The sequence below is a fragment of the Mercenaria mercenaria genome, chromosome 2, assembly GCF_021730395.1.
Source record: "Mercenaria mercenaria strain notata chromosome 2, MADL_Memer_1, whole genome shotgun sequence".
Lineage (NCBI taxonomy): Eukaryota > Metazoa > Mollusca > Bivalvia > Venerida > Veneridae > Mercenaria > Mercenaria mercenaria.
In genome coordinates this window covers 22,665,171-22,692,998 of record NC_069362.1, presented here as the reverse complement: position 1 = coordinate 22,692,998, position 27,828 = coordinate 22,665,171, and the positions used below count along the sequence as shown (strand labels likewise).

The following is a 27,828-nucleotide window of genomic DNA, read 5'->3' as shown; positions in this document are numbered from 1 at the left end:
GGGTGTTACCAAACTTGCACACAATGCTTAACATAATAGACCTGTTTTTAAACTGCTTTCATCTGTAAATCCTTCTTGATTTTTAACACTATCAGCTGTATTCATGCTTCCATTCTACTTTTAAATGTCTTGTACAGGAGCGCAGCTGCACGTAATTCTCGAAAAGAGGCGTGATGCAGGCTATATAGATAGATAAATAGCATTTATATACCAATTCTTACCACAATTTCTCGTTTGAGTATCAAAAGTTGTTTCTAGAATTTCATTTTGGTACCAACTTTGAAAAAAAGGCAGGGGAAGTGATTTAAATGACATCCAATCCCAACTCAAACAACAGATAAAAGACAGACCCCTAGAGAAATCCCTTTATTTAGAAAAGCCAAATGAGATGTCAAATATAGAAATAGATCCCAAAAGGTTACTGGAATTGCTGCAAAATCTCAAGGAGGATAAGGTTCGTGTACGAAAATGCTCCAGAGTGAGTCCCGTACATTAATGGAAGAAGAAGAAGAAGAAGATGATGATGATGATGATGAAGGCTTGCAGGCCCAGATGAGATTGCCGATCATCCTGCAGGAGTTCCTAAATGAAATCAAAGACCATGCATTACTTATATTCCAAAGTCCCTAAATTCGGGTCATCTTCCATCCGATCCCATTCTAAGGCAAATGTACCGCCACTCTCGCCCAAAATTCAAGAAAGGTCAATTTAGTGGTATAATACCTTAAGAGCCGACAGCGAAATTCAGGTAAATTAGCAGTGATTGTTTTGGTAAAAATCAAGCGCTTAATTTGAAAGGAGAATTTTTAGTATTCAAGTATTTTTGTCCATTAAACAATTTTGTTTGTAGCTGTTGAAGAAAAATATACGTATATATTGTCACAGGTAAAAGTAGTAGAGTTTCTATTAGTTAACATCATTAATATTAAATGTTTCGCCCTCACATACATCGGTGTTTGTTTACCGAACTTGCACAGATTCGGATAAAAAAGATAAGACATTTATAGGTGGGAATGATGACACTCTCGTTACCTACTAAATAATACCTTCATACATGTCAGTCCTCATCTTAACCAGTCAAGAAAGAAAGGAAGGGTGTAGGGATATGAATCCTTTTTCTAGAGATTTAGGGTTATTTACATCTAAATTTTTTAGATAATGAAATAAAAAATAAGACTTAAACAGTGTTCACTTAAAGCTTGGATTTAATCATTTACAGATACCAGCATTCACCCGATTGTTTACCTCTTCTTTCAAAACCTAAATAACCGAGGAACACCAAATGAATACACTGGTCCATGCCGATTAGTTTATTGTAAAACAAACTGTTGATAACAGATTGGAAGTGGCTCTTCCTACGGTCCCGTAAGAATAGCCTCACAGGCTATTCCTACGGCTCTCTAGTAAGAATAGTGAAATAGCCCACAGGTGGCTATTCCTACGGCTCTAAAGACAGTTTTGTTTGTCCATCTTGTATTGCATTGTACTGAATTAATTCAACTGATATATTTTCGAACAAATGTTTACTTTTCAGTATCACATTCAGAGGAAGTGAGTTCGAATATAGGAAAAGGCTAATTAATATGTCAAATGGGCAATATTGTTGTCATCACATAGAGTGTATTAGTTACAGATAGCACATTTTATTATAGTTAAATAACAGCTTTCAATTCTATCCAGTTGAATAGCTGTATTAAACTCCAGGCCATACCTCAAGGAGGTCTTATCATCCAGAAGGGAACATACAACGTGTAACATGATATTCAAAACATGATGTAAACTTAGAATAATGACATATTTATTACTCACACTATTATTATTACATTCATTGATTTGTTGCATATATCTATACATATATATCATTCGATGACAACAATATTACACATAGACATAAATTAGCCTTTTCCTATATTCGAAATCACTTCCTGTTCTCTCGATGTGATACTGAAAAGTAAACAATTTGTTCGAAAATATACCATTGGAATTAATTCAGTACAATGCAATTCAAGATGGGCATACAAAACTGTCTTTAATAGGGCCGTAGGAATAGCCACCTGCGGGCTATTTCACTATTCTTACAGGAGAGCTGTAGGAATAGCCTGTGAGACTATTCTTACGGGACCGTAGGAATAGCCACTTCCTAACAGATTAATGAGTGAATCTAACCATTGAATAAATTATATATTAAATTCAGCAGAAAAAAATAGGCATAATAGTAAGCACCTATTTATTTTGTTATTTAACAAGATACAATGATAATCGGCACGGAACTGATTGTTTAATAATCCATTAACCGACATAATTTAAGTAAAAGAAACTGTTTGTGAATACGTCCCTTGTATCTTGTAAGGGCTACCAAATGTTTGGAAAACATAAATATATACCCTAAGGGTTAATTATCATTAAAAATAGTTTTTTTCACAACATGTTTAACATTATTTTTTTTTAATCTTTAAATCTTTTTTTTTCTGCCAGTTCTAATCCTGGGGATTTATTTGGTGTTCCTCGGTCATTTATGTTTCAAAGGAAAATGTAATAAATCGGATGAACTTTTTTATCTGTAAACCATTTAGATCCAAGCTTAAGTTGAATACTGATGAAGTCTTATTTGTTATTTCATTTTCAATAAAATTTGAAATGTAAAGGACGCTTAATCTCTAGAAAAAAGGAGGTCCGTACCCCTAGAAAACCCCTAACAGTCCCTAATCAGATTCTAGGGGTAGGAATCCATACCCCTAGACACTTCCTAAAAGAAAGGCAATATTTTAATCTACTAGCAACTATCTAGGCAGTATGTACGAACCCTCACCAGTGCAGCAGACCTGAGGTCTAGTGCACCGTCATTTTTAGCTCGACTATTCGAAGAATAGGGGAGCTATCCTACTCGCCCCAGCGTTAGCGTGAGCGTCACACAAATGTTAAAGTTTGCGTACCACCCCAAATATTTTCAAAGTCCCTTGAGATATTGCTTTGATATTTTGCATATTTGTTTACCATCATGACCCCAGTCTGTAAAAAGGAGGAGGCAAAGTTTTCTATCAAGCATTTTGACTGAATTATGGCCCCTTTTTTTACTTAGTATAAATGTTAAAGTTTGCGTACCACCCCAAAAAATTTCAAAGTCCATTGAGATATTGCTTTCATATTTTGCATACTTGTTTACCATCATGTCCCCAGTCTGTAAAAAGGAGGAGGCAACTCTATCAACCATTTTGACTGAATTATGGCCCCTTTTCGACTTAGAATATGCTTATTGTAATGTTATTGTTTTACTTATAGATTATATTATACTATCAAGCACTGAGAATAGTCAAGTGGGCTGTCCACTGACAGCTCTTGTTCTTAGATATAAAATATAGCCTTTACAGGGGTTCCATTTGACCCGGGACCCCGGGTCCGGACCCGGGAGATTTTCAAAAGACGCTCAAAGGACCCGGCAGAATACTTGCCTGTGCGTCCTTCGGGACCCGGGGGCATTTTCCTTTGATAATCCTTTCTCTTATCATTAATTTCCTTCAGTAAAACTATTTCCACGATAGACACGTGTATTCAAAATAAGCACTCGCGGTCATGCTCTCCTGCCTTTGATCTCTGCTAAATCCCGCCCTTTCTCCTGTAGACATGTCTCGCTGATTTTTTATCAACAAGTTACGTCACGGCGAGTGCACATAGGTAACAAGAAATCAATGAAGTGTTGAAATTAATTGATAAAGCGAATCCTGTGTACTGTCAAAAAAGGCGCCAATTATTAAATTATCCTAAGCAGCTAATTACCGAGCATGTGAAAAGTGCCCTGCAAGATTTTTTCATGCCAACTTTAAATTAGACCATTGTTTAGTGATCATATCGTAATTTCAACAAGAAACTTCACAAATTTTGATGAATTTCGAAAGCAAAAATAAGTTTAGAATGTCCGTTCACGGGTCTAATTACACCCGATGTCATATGTATATTTCCAAAATTCCTAAAAAAAAACTGACTTTCAATGCAGTTTTTTCATGATAAGTAGCATCATTATTTGAGGAACTATCGCTGATTTCCCTTAGTTTGTCAAATAAACTGAGCAAAAACTACTTTCCGATGACATTCTGAAAGTGTAACAGTATTCGGATAGTACATTTTGGATACATTTTTCTAGAGTGTTATAGCACTGTTCTGTTATTAAAAATGAAATGAAATATTGAAGAAAAACCTAATTAAAATAACATGAATTTTGATAAATATTAGTTTACAATATGAGACTATATGACCTGAGACTGACATTTTTATTATGCTGTAACATGATCTTGGGTTTATTGTTTTCTTAGGTAAAGATCTACATATTATTGAATAAAAAAATATAGTAAATTATATTGACGTGTTGGGACAGGACTCCTGTATTTTGGAAAAGGACCCTTCAAAATTTGGGCCCAAGGGTCCTGGGACTCTTGGGTTTTCGGGTCTAGTGGAACCCCTGGCCTTTATATGAAGTATTTAATCATATGATATATTGTCACCAGTAATATGTTTGAACATTATTAAGAGAATGAAGTATGTTAAACCTTGACTTACCGTTAACTTACACGATGAGAAAAATATGAGAGTAAACTTTTGAAATAATTATGTCTCCCACCACACAGTAGTGTGGGAGACATATTGATTTACTCCAGTCTGTCTGTCTGTCTGGTTGTCTGTCACAAAGCTTGTCCAAGTCGAACATTTCTCATCGGATCTTGAATTCTTCACCAAACTTGAACAAAATGTGTTTGACAATAAGACCTCGGCCAAGTTCGATAACTAGACAAATCCGCTTAGGCACTTTTGAATTATGGCCCTTGAATTACTGAGTGGATCCATTTGTCTAGACAATCTAATTGTACCCACTCGTCTGGACCCTCCAGAGAAACTAGTCAATTTTCATTGGGCAGTTGTGGGAGACATGCGCTTTTCTCAAAAGCATCTCTAGTTTCCCTTGTTAAAGATAAAACAATTATATTGTCTCTTCTTTGTGAATACTGTTCTCAGTATTCTACCTGACCCCTAACCTCTGCCTTCATAAATTTCTATGCCACTTAAGAAAGGTTATTCAATGCAGCCTGATTAAAAGGAAGTGTCCAGATGTCCGGTATTGCCTGTGTGCCATCTCATCAGGCTTTCAAGTAGTCCTACTTTTTCCTACTTTTTAGGTCTGTTCCTACTTTTTTAACCAGGTTTTCAACGAAAACCTGAGTTATTAGATTGGGGTATGTCGTTGGTCGATGGGCGGCGGCGTCAAACTGGTGTTTCCAGTCAATAACTTTTGTTTCGGTAAAGATATTTGAATAAAACTTGGTATGTATGTAGTTTATATCAAGACAAAGGCTGGGATTGATTTTGGGGTTTCTGGGGTCAAGGTCACTGTTACTTAAAATAGAAAAAGGGTTTCCGGTCAATAACTTAACTTAGGAATGAGCTATCATGATGAAACGTGGTGTATAGAAAACTTATATAAAGTTGTTGCTTGGGATTGATTTTGGGGTTTCTGGGATCAAGGTCAAGGTCATTGTTACTAAAAATAGGGTTAGGGTTAGGGTTGTGCTTTAAAGTGGTGCACTGTGATTCAGTATACTTTTTATACGCCCGTTTGAAAAACGGGACGTATTATGGGAACGCCCCGGGCGGGCGGGCGGCGGCGTCCACAGACCTTGTCCGGAGCATATCTTCTACATGCATGGAGGGATTTTGATGAAACTTGGCACAGTTGTTAACCATCATGAGGCGGAGTGTCATGCGCAAAAACCAGGTCCCTAGGTCTAAGGTCAAGGTCACACTTAGAGGTTAAAGGTCAAATTCAAGAATGACTTTGTCCGGAGCATATCTTCTTCATGCATGGAGGGATTTTGATGAAAGTTGGCACAATTGTTTATCATCATGAGACAGAGTGTCGTGCGCAAAAACCAGGTCCCTAGGTCTAAGGACAAGGTCACACTTAGAGGTCAAAGGATACAAGAATGAAAAATTCAAGAATGACTTTGTCCGGAGTATATCTTCTTCATGCATGGAAGGATTTTGATGTAGCTTGGCAGATTTGTTCACCATAATGAGAGGGAGTGTCGTGCGCAAGAACCAGGTCCCTAGGTCTAAGGTCAAGGTCACACTTAGAGGTCAAAGGATACAAGAATGAAAACTTTGTCCGGAGCATATCTTCATCATGCATTGAGGGATTTTGATACAACTAAGCACAAATGTTCACAAGCATGAGACGGAGTGTCATGCGCAAGAACCAGGTCCCTAGGTCTAAGGTCAAGGTCACACTTAGAGGCCAAAGGTCAGATACAAGAATGACTTTGTCCGGAGCATTTCTTCTTCATGCATGGAGGGATTTTGATGTAACTTGGCACAATTGTACACCATCATGAGACGGAGTGTCATGCACTGGTCCCTTCTTTTGAATTACTTCCCTTTGCTGTTACTATAAATAGCTGATATTGTAACTTTTTCATTACTAGTCGTAGGGAAAAATCGAGACCACTTTTCTGTAGTACAACATGCATGTTACATCCAATTCTGAGGTGTATTTTGAGCTATCTCTATCTGGTTAGGATTTTTATATGGACTTGTAATTTTTCATTTTTTATTATTTTTTTTTTTTCTCTCTCTCTCTTTAAAGATTAACTTCCCTTAGTTGTTACTATAAATAACTGACATTGTAACTTTTTTATAATTGACGCTAGGGAAAAACCAAGACCACTTTTCTGTGGTACAACATTGATGTTACTTTTAAATTTTGGGTGTATTTTAAGGTATCTCTACCTGGTAAGGATTTTTTTTGTGGACTTAGAAAAATAAAAGAATTACAATAATTTCTAAAAAAAAAACATTGTAAACAACTAGAAAATTAAAATTCCATTTGCAATTACAGGTGCTAGTGTAAAGAAATTTACTGTGACGGGCATATATTGTGACATTCTGGCACTCTTGTTTATTCTTATGAAAAGTGTTTAAAACCTGGTTTCGTGGCATTGCCGCGTTTCTTGTTCCTACTTTTTTTGATGAAATCTAGGTTGAGTTTGAAAGTGGGTCATCTGGGGTCAAAAATTAGGTCATTAGGTCAAATCAAAGAAAAACCTTGTGTATGCGATAGAGGCTGTATTTTTCAATTAATCTTCATGAGTTTTGGTCTGAATGATAACCTTGATGAAATCTAGGCCAAGTTCAGATATGGGTCATCAGAGGTCAAAAACTAGGTCATTAGGTCAAATAAAAGAAAAACCTTGTATATGCGATAGAGGCTGTATTTTTCAATTAATCTTCATGAATTTTAGTCAGAATGATAACCTTGATGAAATCTAGGCCAAGTTTGAAAATGGGTCATCTGGGGTCAAAATCTAGGTCACTAGGTCAAATCAAAAAAAAACTTTGTGCATGAGATAGAGGCTGATTTTTTCAATTAATCTTCATGAATTTTGGTCAGAATGATAACCTTGATAAAATCTAGGCCAAGTTTGAAAATGGGTCATCTGCGATCAAAAACTAGGTCATTAGGTCAAATCAAAGAAAAACCTTGTGTATGCGATAGAGGCTGTATTTTTCAATTAATCTTCATGAATTTTGGTCAGAATGATTACCTTGATGAAATCTAGGCCAAGTTTAAATATGGGTCATCTGGGGTCAAAAACTAGGTCACTAGTTCAAATCAAAGAAAAACCTTGTGTATGCGATAGAGGCTGTATTTTTCAATTAATCTTCACGAATTATGGTCAGAATGATTGCCTTGATGAAATCTAGGTCAAGTGTGAATATGGGTCATCTGGGGTCAAAAACTAGGTCACTAGGTCAAATCAAAGAAAATATTTACTTATACTCAATATTTTTGCTCCAATTTTAATGATAATTGGTCAGAATATTTTTTTCCATGAAATCACTAGGTAAAACATGTTTACTCTGTTTAATATGTTGTGTTGTGGTGTGTTTCTCAGGTGAGCGACCTAGGGCCATCTTGGCCCTCTTGTTTATCTAAAGAAGAAGAAATATGTTAACAAATGTTGTAAGTCTATTATATGATTAATTTTGTTACATAATATAAGGACTGGCAGTGTACTTGTGATGCTCTAGAGACCTTTGACATGCTGCTGGTGACGTCTTATGCATGCAGAAACCTGCTGACAGTTTGTTATATGAGTTGAAGACTGACCTTGATTTCGAAGCATAAAGTGGTTGCAGGTAGCCATGTACAATGGGGACCTCAAAGGATCATGAAAATAGACATACCTTATATATTGTGATTTATGTCCTGCTGCGTAATTGTGAGTAAATGTACAAAATTCAGATGGCCAGGATCCAGGGCTAGACAGAGGGTGCCCATGCCCCCCAAGTTTGCTGAGAAGTGACCTATACTCATCAAAGTTGCACTTAACTGAGGAAAGTGTCCCTCCCAGTACCTCAAAATTGAGACCAAAAAATGTACCAGAGCTCTCCATTTCATACCTGTATTTCAAAATTTTCCAGGGGAGAGCCCCCTAACCCCCTTCCCCTCCCCTAAAATGACTGGCATACCTCCTCCCATACCTCAAAATCTAGACCAAAAATTGTACCAGGACCCACAGTTTCATACCTATATTTCAAAATTTTCCAGGGGAAGAGCCCCTTGACCTCCTAGAATAACTGGGATACTTCCTCTCATACTTAAAATTTAGACCAAAAACTGTACCATAGCCCACCACTTCATACCTGTGTTTCAAAATTTTCCAGGGGGAGAGACCCCTGACCCCCTAAAATGACTGGGATACCTCCTCTTTACCTCAAAACTTAGACCAAAAATTGCACCAGAGCCTACCATTTCATACCTATATTTCAAAATTTTCCAGGGGGAAAGCCCCCTGACCCCCTAAAATGACTAGGAGACCCCCTCCCAGCCTTAAAAATTTAGACCAAAAAAATGCACCAGAAAACCACCATTTCATGCTTGTATTTCAAAATTATCGAGGGGCCCAGGGCGAACCCCCTGACCCCACTAAAATGTCTAGGATGCCTTCTCCCATACCTCAAAATTTAGACCAAAAACTGCACCAGAGCCCACCGTTTCATACCTTTATTTCATAATTGTCCAACAGTCTCCTGATATCCATGCCTAAAATGAAGGGAATACCCCTTTAGTACCTCAAAACCTTTTGGCGCTATGCACCTTGCCTGTGACACTTTTGTTCTTAAACTGATACCTCCCCAATCAAATATTTCTGAATCTGGGCCTGAGTGTTCTCATAAGTTCCTACTTTTTATTATCAGATTCCTACTTTTCTCCTACTTTTCTCATACTTTTTCATCAAAGATCACTTGAAAGCCCGTCTCATAACCAGATGCCTATGAATATGTGCAAGTTGACCAATAAGTGAAATTTACACAATTTTTTTCAGAATGTCTTATGCCTTTCCGGAGCTGAATCCTGCACAAATTTGTGCTAGTTTAAATGAACTGTGCAACATAGATTTACAGGAGTCGTGGTTTAAGAAGCCAGATGTAAGTTGTACAGCTTTCTTTCAAATTGTGTTTGTTTTTCAAAACCCAGAAACTGCATTTAAATGTCTCTGTGGTCATACTATTACTTTCTTCTAAGTGATTAAAAATTAAAAAGAGTCAAAAATATTATTTAAGCTGGTTACATTTATAGATGTCATGATACTCTTAACACTAAGTATTGATTTTCAAATTTAATTTCATACTGACATAACAAATGAGACTTGTAAACTTAAATTCATTTTCAAAATATTTTACCTACAGCTGTCTAATAAAGTAGTGCTTTTCATTTAAAGAATTGTCCAAGCTATTCTAGTTTCTACTCACCCTCACGTTGGTGTCACACCTTGGTTAAAGTTTTGCATGCAACTTGCAAGTACATATAGCTATCATTTAAAGGCATACAGCTTTGAAATTATTTTTTTTCTAGGTCGATTTTTAATACCAACCTCACTGGGTCAAGTTCCATAACTCTTGATTTGTGTTTTTTTTCCAAATTATGCCCTCTTGGACATGTTTTAGAAAATTCTTGTTAAGTTTTGCATGCAAGGTACTATCTCAAAAACTAATGCAAGTATTGAATTGAAACTTAATATGTATTTTTCTTTGGGGTTATAAAACTAGGTCATAGCATCAAGTCCAAAAACTCTTGACGTGTATTTTGGCCAAATTATGCCCCCTTTTGGACTTTAAAACTCAATAGATATTTTAACATTTAGGGTAATATTTATGCTTGTTGGACAACAGTTCAAACATTTGAGTATTGGCTGTCTTATGGACAGCTTTTGTTTTTTTTTGGGGGGGGGGGTGGGGGTGCCATCTTATATTTTTAATGAAGACAGTGCCTTTCCACTGAAGTTAAGTAATGTTAATGATTGTCAGCGAATTACTTCTTCTTTTCAATTTTGCTATTCATATTAACTTTTGTTTTTTATTTTCTAGCCTATACAGTGGCAAGATATCTGTCGAAAATGTCTCTGTGAAATCACAGGATCTGCAGAGGATTCCTTTCTACAGGTTTTTAATACACATTTTCTTCCTTTATATTACATTTGAGCCGTGCCATGAGAAAACCAACATAGTGGGTTTGCGACCAGCATGGATCCAGACCAGCCTGCGCATCCGCGCAGTCTGGTCAGGATCCATGCTGTTCGCTTTCAGAGCCTATAGCAATTAGAGAAACTGTTAGCGAACAGCATGGATCCTGACCAGACTGCGCGGGTGCGCAGGCTGGTCTGGATCCATGCTGGTCGCAAACCCACTATGTTGGTTTTCTCATGGCACGGCTCATTTGTACTGTCTTTTCATTCTGTATTTTTTGATACACATAGAACATATCAGTTGCTAGTCTGTTGCAAAGACTCATGCGTATAGATATCAGACTTTATTTATATATACATACAGTATATACAAATGTAAGAGCTCGTGAATGTCCACATCATGTATAAAGCAAATTTACTTAAAAACACATTTTAAGAAGAATTTCTTTGTCTTACCATATTGCATAATTAGAAGAATGTATCAGTTTATTTCTTAGCTGCAATTTGATTATATTTTTTGGATATCATTTGATTTATAATTTTAGCATATTTTCCATGAAAAAATTCGTGCAAATTTGTTACGCCTAGAAATTTCATGTAGATTTTCACATATCATGTTAAAGCCATTATAAATATTATGAAATAAATATTAAATAAAAATAAATCATTTTATAAAATTATACATATAAAATATACTCCAGTAAAGTATGAAATTTGTAATTTCAGCAACATCTGTTGTCAACAGAGTTTGATTACCCTGAAATACATTCAGAATCTGTTCCAGTGATGCATCTCATTGAGGCAATGTAAGCTTTTCTACATGTAGCTTTTCGTAATTTATGTTCCAACTTCCATATCCATCTGGAAGGATTAACCCTGGCTCATAGGTTTCTTTTTACAATCTTATAAGAAGATACTTTTGAAACAGAATGCAACTCAGCAAAGTTGTAGCTCTCAGTTTGATTGAATGTATTGATGAGATAAAGAGAAGTGTAGTTCTTGTCACGCCACTAAGCAATGGCTTTAGCAAATTCTATTGTTGGAGACCCGTTTTAGAATGCAACTTATTAAATGATTTTAAAATTCTGCTTTGAATCCACCCATCAGGTAGTGAAATTATGTCTCCCACCACACAGTGGTGTGTGAGACATATTGATTTACTCCTGTCTATGTGTCTGTTTGTCTGTCTGTCTGTCACAAAGCTTGTCCGCACTCTAAGGCGAATATTTCTCATCCGATCTTCACCAAACTTGAACAAAATGTGTTTGCCAATAAGTCCTCGGCCAAGTTTGATAACTAACCAACAGCGGCTCAGGCAATTCGGAATATGGCCCTTGAATTACCAAAAAACGCTCAGGTCTTGGGCACATAAATCACCCCAAAAGGACCCCTATACTACTAATCATTAGTACTATAGGAGTCCTTTTAGGGTCCTTTATGTGCATGCGCTCTAATTCCAATCAACACCAAACTTTAAAAAATGTGTTTGACCATAAGTCCCCATCCAAGTTCGATAACTAGCCAAATCGGCCTAGGCACTACAGAATTATGGCCCTTGAATTACTGAAAATCGGCCTTTTTACTCTTGTCGGCACTCTAAGTCGAACATTTCTCATCCAATCTTCACCAACCTTGAACAAAATGTGTTTGTCCATAAGTCCTCAGCCAAGTTTGATAACTAGCCAAATCGGCCCAGGCACTGCAGAATTATGGCCCTTGAATTACCGAGAGTCGGCCTTTTTACTCTTGTCCGCGCTCTAAGTCAAACAGTTTTCATCGGATCTTCACCAAACTTAAACCAAATGTTTTTGACCATAACTCCTTGGCCATAACTTGGCCAAATCGCCCGAGGCACTTCAGAATTATGGCCCTTGAATTACCCAAAATCAGCCTTTTTACTCTTCAAAGGTATATTTGTAGTGAGTAAACAGTATATAAAGACTGACTTATTATTTAGATGATTAGGCAGTTGTGGGAGACATGCACTTTTCTCCAAAGTTTTTAGACTGGTTCTAAATAAAATGTTTTATCAGTTGACTTAGGCTTGGACTGGTTGAAGGTTTACACATAATGACTGGTTCTGGAGAAAAGTGTCTATAGGATAGATCTGTAATTGACAGAATTAGCTAAACAGTTTGTTAACTACTAATATTGGAAGTGTTGTTCCATAATGTATCTCTTATTTTTCTAAATTTTATAAGAGCTGCTCAAGTTTTTGTCTACATTACGTAAATTTTGATCTGTAAAGTTGTTCGTATTTTAAGATAGTAGTGGTTACCAGTATGATGAATGATATAGCTTAATAGTTTAGTTGTAATGACATAGGAAATGTTTAACTTTTGCAAAAAGCGAAGTATTTGATTGTTGAATTTCAGGAGGAAAGTAATGCCATCTTTGTATGTAAATGACTTCAGTGGTGGAGACATTATAACCCCCAGTAAGTAATTGTACCATGGCCTTCTTTGAACACAACACCTGTTAAATGTGGTTAAATGTCCTCTGCCTCTTTTGTTGAAAAAATAAGCACATTTTCATTGAAATTTTGACATTGTCTGTACTTTACATTTTGTGTCCAGTCCATATTTCTGCCATCTGTCTACGCTTTTTAAGATACTTGACACAGGTGTTCACCGAGCATGTTTGTTGCAAGGCCCAAGCATGTTAATTTGTATGTCGATATCACACTTGAACTATAAATAGTTAGTTGTAAAATGACAGTATGCAAATATTTCAGCATTGGATTTCAGATGTTTACAAGGTCTGTTTTATCTGCTGTCCATAACTGTGATCCATCAAGGGATTTAAAATTGAGATAAATTTTCCCTCAGAAGAGGCAATGTGTTTGTACAAAACACAGGCTAGTAGGACCAATCTCAGGATAATACATTGTGATCCAAGGATTAGTTGGTCTTTTCATCTTTTAGTTCTGTCCATAAGCTTGCAATCATCCCATATTATTTGTCACAAATGTTACCTATAACACTGTAATACATCATGTGCAGAACACAGACCAATAGCTCTAAGGTCAAGGTCACCTTGTTTAGTCTAATTGCCATCCACCAATAGAATAAAATTCTGATATAACTTTAACTAAATGTTCACCATAACAAGTCAAATTGTAATGTGCAAGTTCTATATTTTAACTGTTATGGTGACTGTGTTGTGTGTAAACTTCCTTATGTATGGGACATTGGTAACTCTGTTACAATTTCTTGTTTTCTTTATCTTTCAGCTACAATCAGATTGAAGAAAATTTTCAGTGCTATCATCAACTTTCTAAGGTTTAAACACACACGATTTGAGACATATGAAGACATTAAAACAGATATTGTAAGTATTAATCATGTGATATAATTTGTTTATCAGCAGTTTTAGTGTTGTCTGATATTGGATTTAGCACAGTGTATGCCAGTTTTGTAAGACAACGAATTTATTATACTTTTTGGTGACATTTTGTGAGAGTGTTGTTGGTTTGCTACTAGTTTTATAATGATTCCTCTACTGTCAGCATAGACATCATTGTAAGTTTGTCAGTAATATGACACAGAATCTTTCATTGTCTGTTGAAAAAGTCAACATGCCAGCTTTAAGATTGAGCTCAGAATTTCAGTTATTCTTCTGCCACTCATTGGTCAGTCAGAAATTTGTGGTAATCAACCCACTTCATTAGAATGCCAATTAGATTTTCTTGAAAGACACTGTGCAATGGAAAAAGTATTTTTAGCTGGACTATTCGAAGAATAGGGGAGCTATCCTACTCGCCGTGGCGTCAGCGTTAGCGTGTGCGTCACACAAATGTTAAAGTTTGCGTACCACCCAAAATAATCTCAAAGTCCATTGAGATATTGCTTTCTTATTTTGCATACTTGTTTACCATCATGACCCCAGACTGTAAAAAGGAGGAGGCAACTCTATCAAGCATTTTGACTGAATTATGGCCCCTTTTCAACTTAGAATAAATGTTAAAGTTTGCGTACCGCCCCAAATATTTTCAAAGTCCATTGAGATATTGCTTTCTTATTTTGCATACTTGTTTACCATCATGACCCCAGTCTGTAAAAAGGAGGAGGCAACTCTATCAAGCATTTTGACTGAATTATGGCCTCTTTTCAACTTAGAATAAATGTTAACGTTTGCGTACCACCCCAAATATTTTCAAAGTCCATTGAGATATTGCTTTCATATTTTGCATACTTGTTTACCATCATGACCCCAGTCTGTAAAAAGGAGGAGGCAACTCTATCAAGCATTTTAACTGAATTATAGCCCCTTTTCGACTTAGAATATGCTTATTGTAATGTTATAGTCTTACTCATAGCTTATATTATACTATCAAGCACTGAGAATAGTCGAGCGCGCTGTCCACTGACAGCTCTTGTTTGGTTTTCAGGGTGTGGGGAAGCAAAAGCATTGGTTGGGTAAATGATATTTTGTTTTCTTTCAGGAAAGAGACCGTGAGCATCATGACACATTAGTAAAGAGGAATGAAGAACTGAAACAGAGAATAAATCAGATACGAGCAGAACGTGCTCAGCAGGAACCAGAAATACAGAGGGTAATAAAATGGACCAAAATAAATGCCCTGTCCATTTAAATGTCCTATCCGTTTGACTTACTTTTGATTTCTCATAGACCACTTGGTCAGAAGCTTGATAGAAATTTCATAAGTTTGTTCAGGTGGTTTGTCTTGACTGCATGCCAGAGCTTACTAATAACCCCAACTTTATATTACTTCTTGCAAAAAGTTCCAGATGTTTTTTCACAAAACCCTAGTTAAAAGCATTACTATATAGACCTTACTTGTTATTGTTCTGTTTGATTACTTTGATCATAATCATTATGGTCCTGTTTCATATGGGACCTTGATCATATCTTTCAAGGTCTTAGTTTCCTTGTTTTCAATCAATATATCTGAAGCATTATTTGACCGACAGTCTCCCAACTTCATAGAATGATTGTCTGTAGTCAGTAGTGACGATCCCTTTTGTTGAAGAGGTTAGTACATCAAGGTTTAAGGTTAAAGGTGACTTTGAAAATTGTTGCTGGTCTGTAACTGGAGCATACTAGAATCTACAGCCTTCAGATGTAATAGAAACATAAACTTTATTTTACTGTCTTAAATTGTCAAGTGCTACATCATTGAATATGTAGTGACTGAGATATGCCAGAAATGACAGTAAACAGTAGATTTTTACAGATCTTCAAAGAAGTAAATACTGGTATGTTCCAAGAAGTAGTTTCTGAAGATGTTATTATATATTGTATCAGGTTCAGGATGAGGTAGAGAAGAAGACGTTGACAATGCAGGAACATCACAGAAACAAGCAGACCATACAAATGGGAATCATGGACATTAAAACCAGAATTGCAGAAAAAAAAGCTAAAGTGGTAAATCTTGTTTATTAATGGCTTGTTTATAACTGCAGATTGCAGAATTGATTAGCTTGTATTATGTGATACTTACGTGGACTAAAGCAGGTTTATGGTGATTTTTTTTCCATGTTGCCAAGTCGTTTTAAGCAGTATGTGCTTTTGAATTTAATAGAATCATTCCAAAAATGTCTAAATCACAATTACCGACAATTTCTTTGTACATTTTATTGCAGAAGTCATATGTCTGTGCTGCAATTGTTTCTTTAAACAGCATTTATTCTGAAACCATATGTGAGAAAATGATAAACTTGGCCTGGATGTTCTTTGAATGGTCTTAAAGTTTTGCAAATGGTTCAGCTTGGTTGTGCACAGGGGCCACTAGAACTAAAAATAGAAAAATCTTCAGCTGACATCTCCTCAATAGCCATCAAGTTTTATAACTTGATTCGCCAGGGGATCAATTTGACAAAGGCCATGGTCACAGCATACTGATATGGAAAATTGTACACCCAATTACCTATGATGGGTTTTTGTTGGGGCGGGAAATATGCTCTATAAAAACAGCTCTATTTAAGCTTCCTCTTGACCTTGTCACACAAGTTTCCAGGTGTATAACTTTTGTTCACTATAGTCAATGTTATATTGTAGGACCAGTTGAAGTGTGCAATATTGAAGAGTAAAGAAGATGAAGATAAATTATCACAGAAAATAGTCCAGTCTCCAGAGAAAGTACGAGCAGAGCAAGAACACCTGAAGGAGCAGCTCAACTATCTGAAGGACGAGTTTGAACGCAAACGACATAGACTAGGGTTTGAGATTTCTCTCGCTTGTATTTGCTTGATCACAAAAATAATTAGCCTCCTGAATTTAGTGTACATGCAAAAAGTAATGTTAAATCAGTCATTGATGGTCAATTCTGTATCCATAGTTCTGTGCAAATTCATAATGTATAACAATAGAAGAAAAGCTACAGCTTACATTTATTTTATGACTACCGAAGTAACAACAACGGATTTCATGTTACACATTTAATAAACCATTTAAAAACATGTTGTTCCAATTACACAATTTAATGTCAATAAAACGAACGGTATTAAAAGTACACATTGATCTAAGACCTAAACGCTTGATTAGTAGATAGGAGTTGTGTGGCAGAAATGGCCGCGAGAAAAGGTACTCAAGGAGTCACCACTGTCGTACCAAGAAAACCTGCTGCGGGACGAGCGAGCAAGTGCACGCGTAAACAAATAATTTCAAATTTAATGTTAAACAAACACATTGCCTAGTACACACGCACGAGAAACTAGGAATTACCGAACACTGTCATGGGCAAAACCCTGTTCACGTACTTAAACCAACCAGCAAAACACATGGGTTTACAGGACTTTACACCGTAACCCTACACACGGGTTTTCAAACTTTACACACTGTAAACCTACACACTGGTTTACATAACTTAATGCTGTAACCCTATACACGGGTTTACATACTTTTACACCGTAAACGTTTACATTATACAGACACGTACAGGCAGCATTACTAACACGGACCAACCGACATATGTATACGATATTACATGATATCACGGACTTTCTAGCATTTGTATACATTATTACCTGAATCATACAGACTAGCGGGCGTGGACGCTATGCGGACATAATGGCATTTGCATACTTAAACGGACAAACTTGAAGGTGTACATTACTACTTACAGGGACAAACTGGCGGTTGTGTACATACACGATAAATCGACTCCGGTGATTTATGTGAGGCAATGAGTATTACTGAGATTGTAACAATTTGAGAAGATTTGATGTAAATAACCGCTACCAACTACCAATGGAGAAACCAAAGTATAATAGACAGCCGCAATTTACATAACGAAATAACGTATAAAATTATGGAAAATGATTCCAACGTGCGCTCGCCAATATATAAAGCAATCATGATGTGATTGTTAATTAACTATTCATTAAGATACAAACTTAGGGTGTGGTGGGTGGGAACTTTGAAAAGCGATGTTGTCCGTTGGATAGCACGAGATTGAAAGAAATCGGAAACGGAAGTTTGCACTATCAATATACGAATACATCCGAATGAATTACACCACCAGTAACCATGAGTACGCACGACGCTTCGTGCGCAAAAATAAAAACCATTATTTGCTAATCAGAAATAATGGGTCTTATTTTATGACTACCGAAGTAACAACAACGGATTTCATGTTACACATTTAATAAACCATTTAAAAACATGTTGTTCAATTACACAATTTAATGTCAATAAAACGAACGGTATTAAAAGTACACATTGATCTAAGACCTAAACGCTTGATTAGTAGATAGGAGTTGTGTGGCAGAAATGGCCGCGAGAAAAGGTACTCAAGGAGTCACCACTGTCGTACCAAGAAAACCTGCTGCGGGACGAGCGAGCAAGCGCACGCGTAAACAAATAATTTCAAATTTAATGTTAAACAAACACATTGCCTAGTACACACGCACGAGAAACTAGGAATTACCGAACACTGTCATGGGCAAAACCCTGTTCACGTACTTAAACCAACCAGCAAAACACATGGGTTTACAGGACTTTACACCGTAACCCTACACACGGGTTTTCAAACTTTACACACTGTAAACCTACACACTGGTTTACATAACTTAATGCTGTAACCCTATACACGGGTTTACATACTTTTACACCGTAAACGTTTACATTATACAGACACGTACAGGCAGCATTACTAACACGGACCAACCGACATGTATACGATATTACATGATATCACGGACTTTCTAGCATTTGTATACATTATTACCTGAATCATACAGACTAGCGGGCGTGGACGCTATGCGGACATAATGGCATTTGCATACTTAAACGGACAAACTTGAAGGTGTACATTACTACTTACAGGGACAAACTGGCGGTTGTGTACATACACGATAAATCGACTCCGGTGATTTATGTGAGGCAATGAGTATTACTGAGATTGTAACGATTTGAGAAGATTTGATGTAAATAACCGCTACCAACTACCAATGGAGAAACCAAAGATAAATAGACAGCCGCAATTTACATAACGAAATAACGTATAAAATTATGGAAAATGATTCCAACGTGCGCTCGCCCGCACGCCCCGCACAACCAATTGAATTTTTGCCGCCACGATAAATTTGTAAAATTTATTCCCCCAAAAATTCTAATTCAATTAACTAACGAATATGAAATCAATTATGACTTTTTATTGATTATGACTAACACGGACCAAAGTATTTATAGGTTCTTTATAATGGCATCATTAACAGCATCCAAGTAAAAGGCGAGTCCTACGTCTGACAAATGAACCCCATCGTCTCTGAAGAAGCCTGGTGTTTTATAGTCAATATCAATGGACACAATGTCATGCTGCGGATGAAGACTGACCTGCTGCCTACCCCAGCGATTAATTCGCTTTCTGATTGACTCAATTTCCTGAATTCCGTATTTGTCGGTTCTCCATGACAGGCGTTGTAAAATATTTACCCAAATTAGTTTGGAATCAGGCATAGCCTCCCTTAGATATGTGACCTCACATTGAATTATCCCTCTTAATTCTGATACAGGCATTTTGGTTATGTCATTACCACCTAAATGTATAAGAATCATTTTAGGAGGTTTACCTAGCAAGACATTTACTTCTATCGAATGGCGAAAGTCTTCCCAGGACATCCCCCGTATGCCCCACCAGCCAATCCTGATACCCGCAGGTGCCTTCAGGTCTGGGGTACTTAACTGCTGGGCTCTCACGCCAGCCCAATAAGGCAGCGAGTCACCAATAATCCAGATATCTATAGAGCAGAAATAAATTCACATAATTAGTATGATAATTGGCAGGATAGAAAATAATTTGTATTTATTTACGAATATATGACTTATAAGCGTCAGACGACCAGCGACCCATTTTTTGAATAGCCGACACTGGCATACCCAAAATTGCCAAATCTGTTGCCCTGCCTATACGAAAGCTATGTGATGTAAATTGCCCACTGTTATAGCCTGCACTGAGAATACACTTTTGTAAAACTGAAGAAAATTGATGTCTTGTTACTACCTTCCCGTCAGAATGACAGAATAAAGAACCACCCATCTTAGGACGTATTAATAGGAAACTTGTCAGTGCTTGAACTGGACAAAATTTCGGATCTGACTCCGCTGTAATCTTTAATATAGTTGGCTGGCTGTACTGATTTGTCTTAAATTTGCCCAAAGTTAGGGCAGCAAAATGTTTGTCATGTGAAATTTCTACATCTTCGAGTTTTATACAATAACTTGATCCTACGGCGTGGCATGCTACTAACTCACTTATCCGAAACAAACCGAAATAAGCCAACAGCCACATTGAAGTGAACAATTTTATTTCGTAAACGTTATAACAAATTTTTGGTAATTCTGTCAAAATACTAGACAAAATTTGCCTTGTGATGGGTGCTCTTATATCTTTTGTTTGCCGTAAACGAAAACAGCCTTCCAATAATTTCGATATCAAAAAATGATCCGTTACAGGAGGCCATGAATGAATTCTATGAAAATAATCTATACCTGCAATGTAAGTTCTTACAGATTTTGGGGACAACCCTTTATGAAACGAGTACGCAATGAAGAAAATGATTTGTTGTGAGGTTGCAGGCCATTGTTCACCAAAGTTATAAGAATTTCTGAACTTAGAAAATACATTAAGTGCTGTATTGTAAGTTTGAAAAGTATTTGCTGCTAGACTATTCTGCATAATAACTACTGCTGTACGCTGAAGATGTTCCAGAGATACTGCGGGACTGGTGCCGGGTACGAATCTGCTTCGGGGGCTAGTTCTCTGAACCTTGTTTCCTGAAATCGAGATAGAGCATCACAAATATTGTTCCGACTTCCCGGAATGTGCTTTGCTCTGAACATGATATTCAGCTCTAAACATTTCAGTGTGAGAGCTCTAACTAAGCACATAACCAGGTCTGATTTTGACGTTAATGTATTAAGAATATACACCACCGCCTCGTTGTCACAATTGAATCTTATCTTTTTATTCCTTAAATCTTGTCCCCAAATACTTATCGCAGCTAAAACTGGGAAAAGCTCCAAAGCCGTTATATTATCAGTAATTTTTTCAGCATGCCACGACTCTGGCCATTTTGCGTTACACCAATGATTTTGAAAAAAGATGCCAAAACCAAGCCCATTTCCTCCTGCGCTATCAGTGAATAATTGTACATCCGAGTTCGATAACCAATATCTGTCATGGAAAACGGAGATGCCGTTATGGTTTTCAAAAAATGACAGCCACATTTGCAAATCCAGCTTTATGCCTGTATTGATTCTGATGTGATAAAATGGCTTAGATAGGCCACAAGTTGCATTGATTAAATGCCGGCAAAACGGTCTACCGGCAACAATTGCCCGGCAGCAGAAGTTAAGCGAACCAATGAGGGATTGCATTTCGCGTAAAGTCACTTTGTTTTTGCCTAAAATGATTTTAATTTTACCGACTACCTCCTCGATTTTTTCTATGGGGATACGCACCTGCATTTTATCTGAATCAAGAGTTAATCCTAAAAATACAATAATTTCAGACGGACCCTCGGTTTTCTCGTCTGCTAACGGTACATTTAAATCCTTCATGCAATTTGTAAATGTATCCATGACATATTTACATAAAGGCATTGTTCTGTCTCCACCCAAGAAGTCATCAAGATAATGAATCAGCTGCCCTGACGTCAGCTTGTTTTAACGACAAATTCCAAGAAGGTTGAAAACTGTTCGAATGTTTTGCAGCTTACAGATGCGCCAAAAGGGAGGGCTTTATCTACATAATAAAAGTTATTGAATTTTATACCAAGTAATTTAAAATCTTGCACTCTTATTGGTAACAAGCGAAATGCATTTTTGAGGTCCATTTTGAAAAGTTTACAGTGTCTGCCAAATTCCTGAATCATAGTCACTGCTGCGTCAAAATTAGTGTACGTCACGGAACAAAATTTTGTATCAATATAGTCATTAACTGATTCTCCCTCTGGAAATGAAAGATGGTGGATAAGTCTGAATTCCCCATGAGTTTTCTTAGGTACCAGGCCCACAGGCGAAACTATGAGATTTGAAAGAGGTTTTTCTAAATACGGGCCGGCCATTCTTCCAGCGTTTATTTCTTTATCTAATTTTTGCTGAACGATATCAGGATTCGATAAAGCAGATCGTAAGTTTTTGCTTTCCCTGGACACTACCGGACCCTCGTAATGCATATTAAAACCATTAAGAAAACCGCTCAACAAAACTTCAGAATTTTTATGTTTGTACTCTGATAAATAACGACGCAATGCGGACAAATTTATTGGCGTATAAGCTAAGTTAATCAAATCTAAATTTTGAGCCAACCTCTCCGATTTATTTTTTAATGGGCGCTCTGAACTGACCCCTGAACTGACCTCTGAATGCGCCACGTCCCTGGGATTGGAAAAACGAAAATTTCCGGTCCGAGAGTTTTGAGGGTAATTGTTGAATTGTGATGTATTATTTATTCTGTTTCTTGGCAGTGTATAGCTGCGTGTAACGCACCGCACTTGGAACATACATGTGGAAATCTACACATTGGCCAGGTACACCTGCCCTCGTTGAAAGGATTACATGAAAGATGATTACGCGGTGTTGCCGGCCTTTCAGATGGCAAGTACTGCGGCCTAGTTTGTACGCATCTCCACCAGAGGTCATTATTAATTGATGCCCAAGATGTGGGTCTGATAGCCTGTCTTAGCCTAAACTGTTCGTCATAATCTCTCCATGACAAACCGCCTTGCCTAGCTGCGCACTCCTAATCAACCACATATAATGCAAAATCTCATATGTTTTTTCTACGTGCGATGACAGATAAATGGATGCGTAAATCAAAAAAGCGTCGGTCCATTTTTCAATGCTATTTATTTTGTCTTTGCACTGTTTCGCTTGAGTTTCGATTTTACCATCCGATCCTATGCGCAAAATGCTACCCTGGCTATAAAAGTCGGCTAGCTCAATAGCACCTTTCAACAACAAGGCTAAATTTATATACTCGCCCCTTGCGATCAGCTGTTTTAATGATGATGGCACGTGCGCCGCGATATCGTCATTTGCTAAGGGAACTAATTCAGGCGTGACGTTTGACAATTGAACGCTCTGTTGCGCTCCTAGTAAAGGATAAGCAGACGAATTAAATTCATGCATATGTGTAGGACTCTCAAGAATTTCTGCATTATTTGTTTCGGGCAAGATTTGACCTGACCTAAATTGGTCGCTACCACCACACCCGTCATTTTGATTACTTCCATCCGAAATGTTATTTTCAAACAAATTGTTTTGTTCAGTATTTGCATCTGTATTAGGAACGGGTAAAATACCCGAAACTCTCATAATTTCCTCAAAATCAATGACATTAGAACTTGAATTAGAGTTACCTGGATCTGGCTGTAGCAATCTAGAATTTTCAGAATCTGCTGCTCGTGTTTTCCTCTTCACGCCTTTGCCTCTGCCCGGCATGATTCTATATCAAGAAGGGTGGTATATAACGTAGATTTACTTAGATATTTTTATAACTTTGAAAAGCGATGTTGTCCGTTGGATAGCACGAGATTGAAAGAAATCGGAAACGGAAGTTTGCACTATCAATATACGAATACATCCGAATGAATTACACCACCAGTAACCATGAGTACGCACGACGCTTCGTGCGCAAAAATAAAAACCATTATTTGCTAATCAGAAATAATGGGTCTTATTCAGGATTTAATTTGTCCCCTTATCTGTTGTCAAAAGTATACATTTGACCAACGTCTGTATAATCCCTTTGAAATGTTTAAGTACTTGTATGAAATCCAAAAAAGCTGTCATTGAGTGTACTTTATATTATTTGCAGGGACTCCACCACGGAGTGGTTAAGGTCTCTGTCTTCAAATTTTTTGCCCTGCACTGATGTTGGTCAGATCCTCTCTTAGAGTGTATAATTCTGCATGTGAGGAAGCCATGCAGCAGGCTTATGGAAGGTCAGAGGTTCAACCCAGGAGCCTACCCATCATGAAATAATGTCTGAAAGGGCACCAGTGAACTTCTCCATTGTTAAAAGTTGGAAAAGATGCCGTATGACCTAAATTGTGTCGGTGTTGTGTAAAACCAAACAAATCAAAAATAAACTAAAAATGAGCTGTGCCATGAGAAAACCAACATAGTGGGTTTGCGACCAGCATGGATCCAGACCAGCCTGCGCATCTGCGCAGTCTGGTCAGGATCCATGCTGTTCGCTTTTAAAGCCTATTGGAATTGGAGAAACTGTTAGCGAACAGCATGGATCCTGACCAGACTGCGCAGATGCGCAGGCTGGTCTGGATCCATGCTGGTCGCAAACCCACTATGTTGGTTTTCTCATGGCACGGCTCATTAATGATAATAAGTGTGAGAAGTGTATGTGTAATCAATGTAAATACTATGTTTAAAGATTTGCACATGTGATATTTTGTTATAAATTACAGTGAGATACAGGAACAGAGAAAGAGAGAGAGACAGCTAGGGGCAGATGCAGAAAAGGGTCTACAGATTCTCGAGGCCATGCAGACAAGCATCAACAAAGAAAAGTAAGTCAACTTTAATTGGTACAATGTACTTTATAATATCTTTACCCTAAAGGTTTAAGCTTCTGTTTGATCCAACTTCTCTGCAACAAGACTTTTCTCTGAGTTCTCATTAAATGTAAGTGAATACTGTTGATAATACATTTCATTTCAAAGAACCCTGAAGGTGGTAATCAGAACGTATGAAATTTTTACAATATCTTTATTACTTATGAAAATCATAACATCAATCTGAATCTGAAAGCCACTTGAAAACACGAGTGAAACAAAGGCTGCCATTACTACACTAAAACTTCTAAAATCAGCAGTAAACTTTATGTAAAAAATCTTCCATCTCTAGTGAGATTCAAGCAGAGAAGACACAGGCACACGACAAGATTCTGGAGTATAAGGAACAGGAACGAGAAATGTCTACTAGAAAAGAGCAGTTACAACAGATGCTGTCAACTCGACAGGAGAAACTGTCCAAGATGTCGTTACAACATCAGAGTAGGTTACGTGTACTTCAAGAGCAAAATGAGTCATTGAAAAAGTAAGTCTCTTTATTTTATAAAAAATCATTGTAGTACTATTTTGACGAAAGTTTAAAATTTAATGAAATCACTCTGAAGTCTGCTGTTTGGCACAAAAAAAAAAAACAGCCATAAAATCTGTGCTAAAGACTATCTGAGAATAGAGTCAACCTGGCTATAAATGTCATTTAGTTCATTCTCAAAGTAAACATTTACATTTTAATTCATCCTGTGAGTAAAGATGATATGTACAAAAGTCTACTCTGGCTTTCCAAAGCATGGGCTTTATACACCAGTTTGACTGAACTTTTATCATGTGAGAATGTGCAGTTATGTCTGCAGTTGGGTTTGAACCTATGACCTGTCTAAACAGTAAACAGTGTCCCCACCAACTGCTTCTCCAGGTTTTTTCGTCATGGGTCATAATTTCAGGCATTTCTTGCACGGTTACATGCAAAGAAAGAGATTGGAACATTTATTATCAAAATTGCTTATATTTTGTGACAGCTCAAAAGAAGGACAACTCCAGAAACAAAATTATGACTCGGAGAGGAAACTGGAATTATTAGAGTACAAGAAGAAAAAAGAACAAGAGGTTAATATGGTGCAGAAAGTTATAGAGAAACAGGTCAATAACATCAAGGAAATGTATGGAAATCTTCTGGAAAAGGTAAAAAGTAGCTTCAACTGGTGTTTTTCTCTTCTTTGTGGAAGTCATGTATAAAGTATTTAGAGCAGGTAACACTCATAATTACTGATATGGTTATGAAATAAAATGAACTACAGTATTGTTGGTCATAAAAATTGTAGTTGTATGAAAATGTATTGGCTGTCAAAATTTCTATGATTACTTTTTAAATCAACTTCTTTTTATTGTTTAGTTTACACCAAATTTTGTACAATTTGGAATATATTGTATCTAGCACAAAAATATTTTGTATGGTCACATGGTAATAATATAAAATATTGATTGGAAGAGAAAATACACAACTATGTGGTGACTTGATGTATTTTCAGTATTTGCATTATCTGACAAAGTACATTCCTTTGATCAGTTCAAGGTGTAATTTTCAAACAAAGTCGCAGCATGTACATATTTTGTTCTCGTTTTTGATAAATAAAACATTTTTGTATGAGTGATGTTTTAAGATGTATTTTATGCTTCGTTTCAGACTGATGTCTACAACAGGGAATTTGGCACAAAATGGGACGAGATAAGACAGAATGCTAAGCAGTGATCTTCATTCACAGTCTTAAAAACTCTTATAGTACACGGTATGGTGTTTATGGACCCCAGGATATCTGTGTGTTTCCTACATTACAGCAGTGGTTGTCAGTTACAGGATTACATGTTTGAAATTAGATGTCAGTTTATAAGACTGTGTTACATAAATTTGTATACTTTTTGGATGAGTAATCAATGTAGTTTAGTTTTCTTTACATTTGGTTTACCTTAAGTAAGTGTATACTCATAATTATAAAGCCTAGTGGTTAAATGTCACCAACTAAAAATCAGTTACCCCACACAAATGTGGGTTCCAAACCTTGCTGGGGGTGTAGAATTCATGTGAGTAGCCAACAAGCTGGCTTATGGAAGCTCAATTGTTCTTAGCTTCTACCTAGGTGCCCACCTATATCTGAAATATGCTAATAGGTGCACTTGAGATCTTCTTCCATCATCAGACACAGAGAAAAGTGTCTGTATGACTTAAATTGTGTTGGTGTGACTCTAAACCCAACAAAAAGTAAAACAAGAATAATGGAACAATCACTGTAGCATAATGCAGTTATACCAGGCAAATAGACATGAGATGTGATGTACACAAGTCAGTCTTTTTAACAAGACTTTATTTTTTCATGTATAAACATTAAGGATATTTCTGTTTATAAACCTGTGTATATTAATTTGTTTTCTTCTAAATGTTTAATAACATAGATTCCTTCAGCTTCAAACATAAACAGTTTGTGATTCCCTACTGACGACCCACGGTTAGGTATGTTTGATAAAATACTTGACAACATTCACAATTTATTTCTGTTTGTTCATCGGGGTTTCCCCTTTTAGACTTATTCAGTCATCTGTTGCATTAACTTTTTTTATCACAGCAGAATAAGACAAGAGGTATTTGAACTGTTAATATACTCCAAAGATTAGATTTTGTATACTGGAATGACTACAAATACAGGGCTTTCCAATTAATTGTCTCTGTATACTAATTAAATTTTATAGTTGTCTTAACTAAGTGCTGTAAAGGAAAGAATGTGTTAAAACAGCTTCATATATGGTGTGTTTGTACTTCTTTGTTATTTTTATGATTTTACTTCCTCTTTTTATCTCCTCTTGATTTCTTTTCCCTCGATTGCTTTCTTTCTTTCTTTCTTTATCAATTTTATGTGCATTAATTTGCTGATAAAGATTTTAAATTTAGATATACATCTGTATGTTACATGTAATTACTTATATTGTAATTAAAGTATTAACTGTATATACAGACTTCTCTCTTTACGAGTATTCTCTCGCCATTACATACCAGTTGTCACTGATATTGCCCAGAAACATGATGGATTACATCTTTGTCTTTATTTTAGAATCCAATCTGTCCTCACAATAGCTTAGTAGGGGGGAGCACATATCTACAGATAGTAGGGATTGCGAGTTTGATCATCAAACAGGGCACACTTTCATGATGATTGATATACTAAGGACAGTGTGTATGAAACCATTCATCCTCCAACTCTGATTCATGTGGGGAAGTTAGCAATTACTTACGGAGAACAATTGTGGGCAAGAAGCTTTGAGAGAAGCATAGA

General features: G+C 36.7%; 2 protein-coding genes across 4 annotated transcripts; one reads left to right on the top strand and one right to left on the bottom strand.

Annotated features, from left to right (window-relative positions):
- The first annotated feature begins 765 nt into the window (after window positions 1-765).
- Window positions 766-27,503, top strand: LOC123563490 (uncharacterized). 3 transcript variants are annotated; one of them, XM_045356322.2, is made up of 13 exons: window positions 766-885; window positions 9,372-9,474; window positions 10,414-10,488; window positions 11,238-11,317; window positions 12,887-12,948; window positions 13,744-13,841; window positions 14,956-15,066; window positions 15,780-15,899; window positions 16,533-16,693; window positions 24,407-24,508; window positions 24,846-25,037; window positions 25,525-25,687; window positions 26,190-27,503. In XM_045356322.2, exons 2-13 carry the CDS (start codon window positions 9,373-9,375, stop codon window positions 26,253-26,255), a joined length of 1,332 nt encoding a protein of 443 aa, XP_045212257.2. In that variant the 5' UTR covers window positions 766-885; window position 9,372; the 3' UTR covers window positions 26,256-27,503. The 3 variants fall into 3 exon arrangements, with proteins under 3 accessions (XP_045212257.2, XP_053388247.1, XP_053388252.1); XM_053532272.1 differs by lacking the exon at window positions 766-885 and adding an exon at window positions 1,969-2,215; XM_053532277.1 differs by lacking the exon at window positions 766-885 and adding an exon at window positions 3,818-4,307.
- Window positions 18,959-23,961, bottom strand: LOC128545954 (uncharacterized). The gene is made up of 2 exons (XM_053532287.1): window positions 23,339-23,961; window positions 18,959-19,714 (listed from the first exon to the last, which is right to left on the bottom strand). Exons 1-2 carry the CDS (start codon window positions 23,418-23,420, stop codon window positions 19,161-19,163), a joined length of 636 nt encoding a protein of 211 aa, XP_053388262.1. The 5' UTR covers window positions 23,421-23,961; the 3' UTR covers window positions 18,959-19,160.
- Window positions 27,504-27,828: the final 325 nt, after the last annotated feature.

What these genes read in the sequence shown, in the direction of transcription:
- LOC128545954 (XM_053532287.1), bottom strand. Translation starts at nt 23,420, where the DNA reads ATGCCGGGCAGAGGCAAAGGCGTGAAGAGGAAAACACGAGCAGCAGAT. An exon ending in ATTGCTACAGCCAGATCCAG is followed by an intron (nt 19,715 to 23,338) that starts GTAACTCTAATT and finishes TCTGCTCTATAG; the next exon opens with ATATCTGGATTATTGGTGAC.
- LOC123563490 (XM_045356322.2), top strand. Translation starts at nt 9,373, where the DNA reads ATGTCTTATGCCTTTCCGGAGCTGAATCCTGCACAAATTTGTGCTAGT. An exon ending in TGGAGACATTATAACCCCCA is followed by an intron (nt 12,949 to 13,743) that starts GTAAGTAATTGT and finishes TTTATCTTTCAG; the next exon opens with CTACAATCAGATTGAAGAAA. An exon ending in CGCAAACGACATAGACTAGG is followed by an intron (nt 16,694 to 24,406) that starts GTTTGAGATTTC and finishes TATAAATTACAG; the next exon opens with TGAGATACAGGAACAGAGAA.